We start from the raw sequence: 3,189 nt of genomic DNA on the forward strand, positions 1-3,189 counted from the left end.
GAACACAGCCAAAGAGTAAGGATTATACACAGCACTAGAATTGTTACTCTCTCCCAGGCAATTATTTCAATTGGTTATTTAGGGACTATTTCAGTGCCTGATTTACCTATAGGCTGGTGTAGGCTGCAGCCTACAGGCCCCTACCAATTAGGGGCCCCCACCGTGTTAACAAATTTTTTTTATGAAAAGTCATCATGAATGAGAAAGAAAAATTATTCTGAAAAATATAATTTTTTATTCTTAAAATTTGAATTCAATCCAATTTTTTTTTAGAGGGTACCAAAAAGGATATTTTTTTTCTAGAATAGGCCCCCACCAATATTCAGCCTTCAGGCCCCCACCACTGTAAATCAGGCACTGGACTATTTCAAACTATATTCAGCACATTGTTAAGGGCATTTCCATCTTCCATCTTTACCTTACACCTATTAGGACAATAATTATAAATTAATAATAAAAAACTCTATATTTTCCTAAAAAATTTTAAGTTTCATCTTAATAGTAATTATATAATTATATTTTATTTATTTATTTCTTGTTAATTTACCAAAATTATAAACGTGTATGTAAACTTATAAAAATAATTGTAAATATCACAACAAAAAACATGTATCTAAATACTGACTGCCCAAATGTAGGACATAGGAGGACGCTAGCTTTAAGAAAGATAAAGCTCGTGAAAGGAGAACAATTCTCCTCAAAGGAGGACTTGTAGTTACCTTAATAAAACTGTACTGACTGTTATAATAATATTGAACTGAGTGTCGTATACAGAGAGAGTCACTTTTTTTATTCAAGATCCTTAAAATATGAAATATAATTTAATTTTACCTAGCAGGATAACAGTCTGAGGNAAGTGAAAAACTACGCAAGTAGTCTTCTGGAAAGTGGGCGAAGAGATTTTTTTACATTTTTAATTTTCAATGAGGATCTCATTTTTTCACATCTTGTAGGTTAGAAGGCCCAGAGGATTGAACGTCCTGATAAATAGTACAAACATTTATTAAAATCTACATTAAAAATAACAAAAAATCCACAAAGAGTTAATATAAATGGACCGACAGTAAGTAAGTAATAAAAAATATAGGCAAACACTTAAGGCACGTTATACAGACACTTATGGCAGCATTTTGTCAGTTTACTCCTACATCTTCGCCTAATCTTCTAATCTTAAAAATAACTTTAAAAATATACGTATATCTTCTACATCTACATCCGAAATTTACTTTTTGGTAGATATATGAGTATGTCTTTCCAGTATATATAAATCCAATTTTTTTAAATTTATTGGTCAATAAACCCTAGGTCTTCTGTACTCATTTAAAATATAACTATAAACTTACAAAACAAACAAAAAAAGAATATAAGTAAAATTTGGGGAAAGTCTAATCGGTAGTGCCTGTTGTAGTAAAATGCAGTGGTAAATCCCCTAACAACAGCATAAAAAACTATGTAAATACATAGCAAGGGAAATAAATAATAAATAACGGTAACTAAACTAAAACTTATAGGCCTCTGTAACTCCTCAAAGCGAAGATGGTACTTAGAAGGTAGAGGAAGGAAATCACCAAACCAATAACCTGTAAAAAAATGTGATTTATACTACAAATTACACTTGTTACTGATTTCTTTTTACTAATATGGAAAAATATATTCGTCCAATTACTTACAGCAGCAGCAAAGTAAGGCTCATAATCGTTGTAGTAATTACGTTTCCTGTGGTTAATCTCGATAACGAAGGTCAGACTTGCTGCCAGATAAAGAATGAAGGCAAATCCGTGGTATACCACTTCCTGTACAAGAATATAAATGTTAAAATCATGTGTATCTATGGTAACCAAAAATTAAATAATTAATAAGTGTGTCAGGAAGTTCTGAGGGATTAGTCCTTAAGTAAAAAAAGCACAAAAGTTCGGATATATATTGTCTCCAAGCGTTAAACTTTTTTGGAAAAAAAAATATATTTCAGAAATGTCATGATAACTTTAATACAATTAATATCTACATTTAGTAGAACTTGGGGGAAGAGGTCAACTGTTAAAGCGTGATTTTTGTGTAATTTTTTTTTTATATCTGTACAGTTTGTTGAAGGGCGAGTCGGTAGAATTGCACCAAACTCCAAATGTTGTTATGCATTTTTCATTTGTTTTCAAGCTACTTCTTCTAAACCTTGTCAATGAGCTCGTTCAGATTTTACTGGGAAGCTTTCCGGTTTCGCACGGTTTGTTGAAAACTCTGATAAATACATTTTTATCAGGACATCAGTGATGTGAAAACCGTTGACAATATTCTTCAACAGTAGCATTAGCATTCCATTACAAAAATGTGTATCAAATATTAAATTATAAATATAAAATAACGCTGACAAATGTCCACTTTGGAACTTGGAATATGACACCCTGATTTCAAAATTTTAAAATTTGTAATTATGCTATAACTTGAAAACAAATGAAAATTGCATAACAACATATTTTCTTTTATTTTGATGTGTAGAATCCATTCCTGGAGTTTGATGCAAGATTTCACACACTTTTAAGGAAAACGACTACCTACGTTTCTGAATGAGTTGGTTCTACACAAAAATGCCTATTGCAGTAAAAAGAGATGATTCAATTTGCAACTCCAAAAAAAATTGAAGGAATACTAAGTTTTAGGATACTAATTGACTGTATATCTGGGAAATGAAACACTTTAACAAGTATGTTTATGAAGACCTTTTTTCGTTCTTTTCAAGCGATAAATAGAAAATATTATTATTTTATTTTATTTGTTTATCAATCTTATTCTGATTTAACTTTTATAGGTGTCAATTTATTAATTAAAATCTTGCAAATCTGACGGTTTTTTTTAAAAGAGAGTACTATTGTTGTGCTATATAGTCTGAAATCTAAGAAAACGAAAAATTTGACAGAAGTATTTTTTTACAAAATATGTTGCTTTACAAAAGTAGCAGAACATAGTACATAGACGTAGAAGAAGTTACACGATCATACAGATGTTGACCCTCCTATATCTACAGCACTGGTAATAGTCCAGACGGTATCTGTTTCAAAAAGCTAGATTTGGGTGAATCGTATATCCAGGGAGATTTTTGGCTTTTTGGCTTTCAAATATCCCTAGAAATGAAAATTTTTCTATGCGCATAAAAAAAACGTGGGCTTAACTTTTGGCGGCACAATATGTTAAAAA

The 3,189-nt window shown here is 30.7% G+C and overlaps 1 protein-coding gene across 1 annotated transcript; it reads right to left on the reverse strand.

The window, feature by feature from the left end:
- Positions 1 to 984: 984 nt before the first annotated feature.
- On the reverse strand, positions 985 to 1,828 carry LOC111693059 (the record flags this gene model as incomplete). The annotated part of the gene is made up of 2 exons (XM_023457193.1): positions 985 to 1,580; positions 1,671 to 1,828. Coding segments are annotated over 2 exons (233 nt in total), but the record flags the coding sequence as incomplete, so codon positions are not given.
- Positions 1,829 to 3,189: the final 1,361 nt, after the last annotated feature.

This window comes from Anoplophora glabripennis, unplaced genomic scaffold (genome assembly GCF_000390285.2).
Source record: "Anoplophora glabripennis isolate ALB-LARVAE unplaced genomic scaffold, Agla_2.0 scaffold7385, whole genome shotgun sequence".
NCBI classification, from domain to species: Eukaryota; Metazoa; Arthropoda; class Insecta; order Coleoptera; family Cerambycidae; genus Anoplophora; species Anoplophora glabripennis.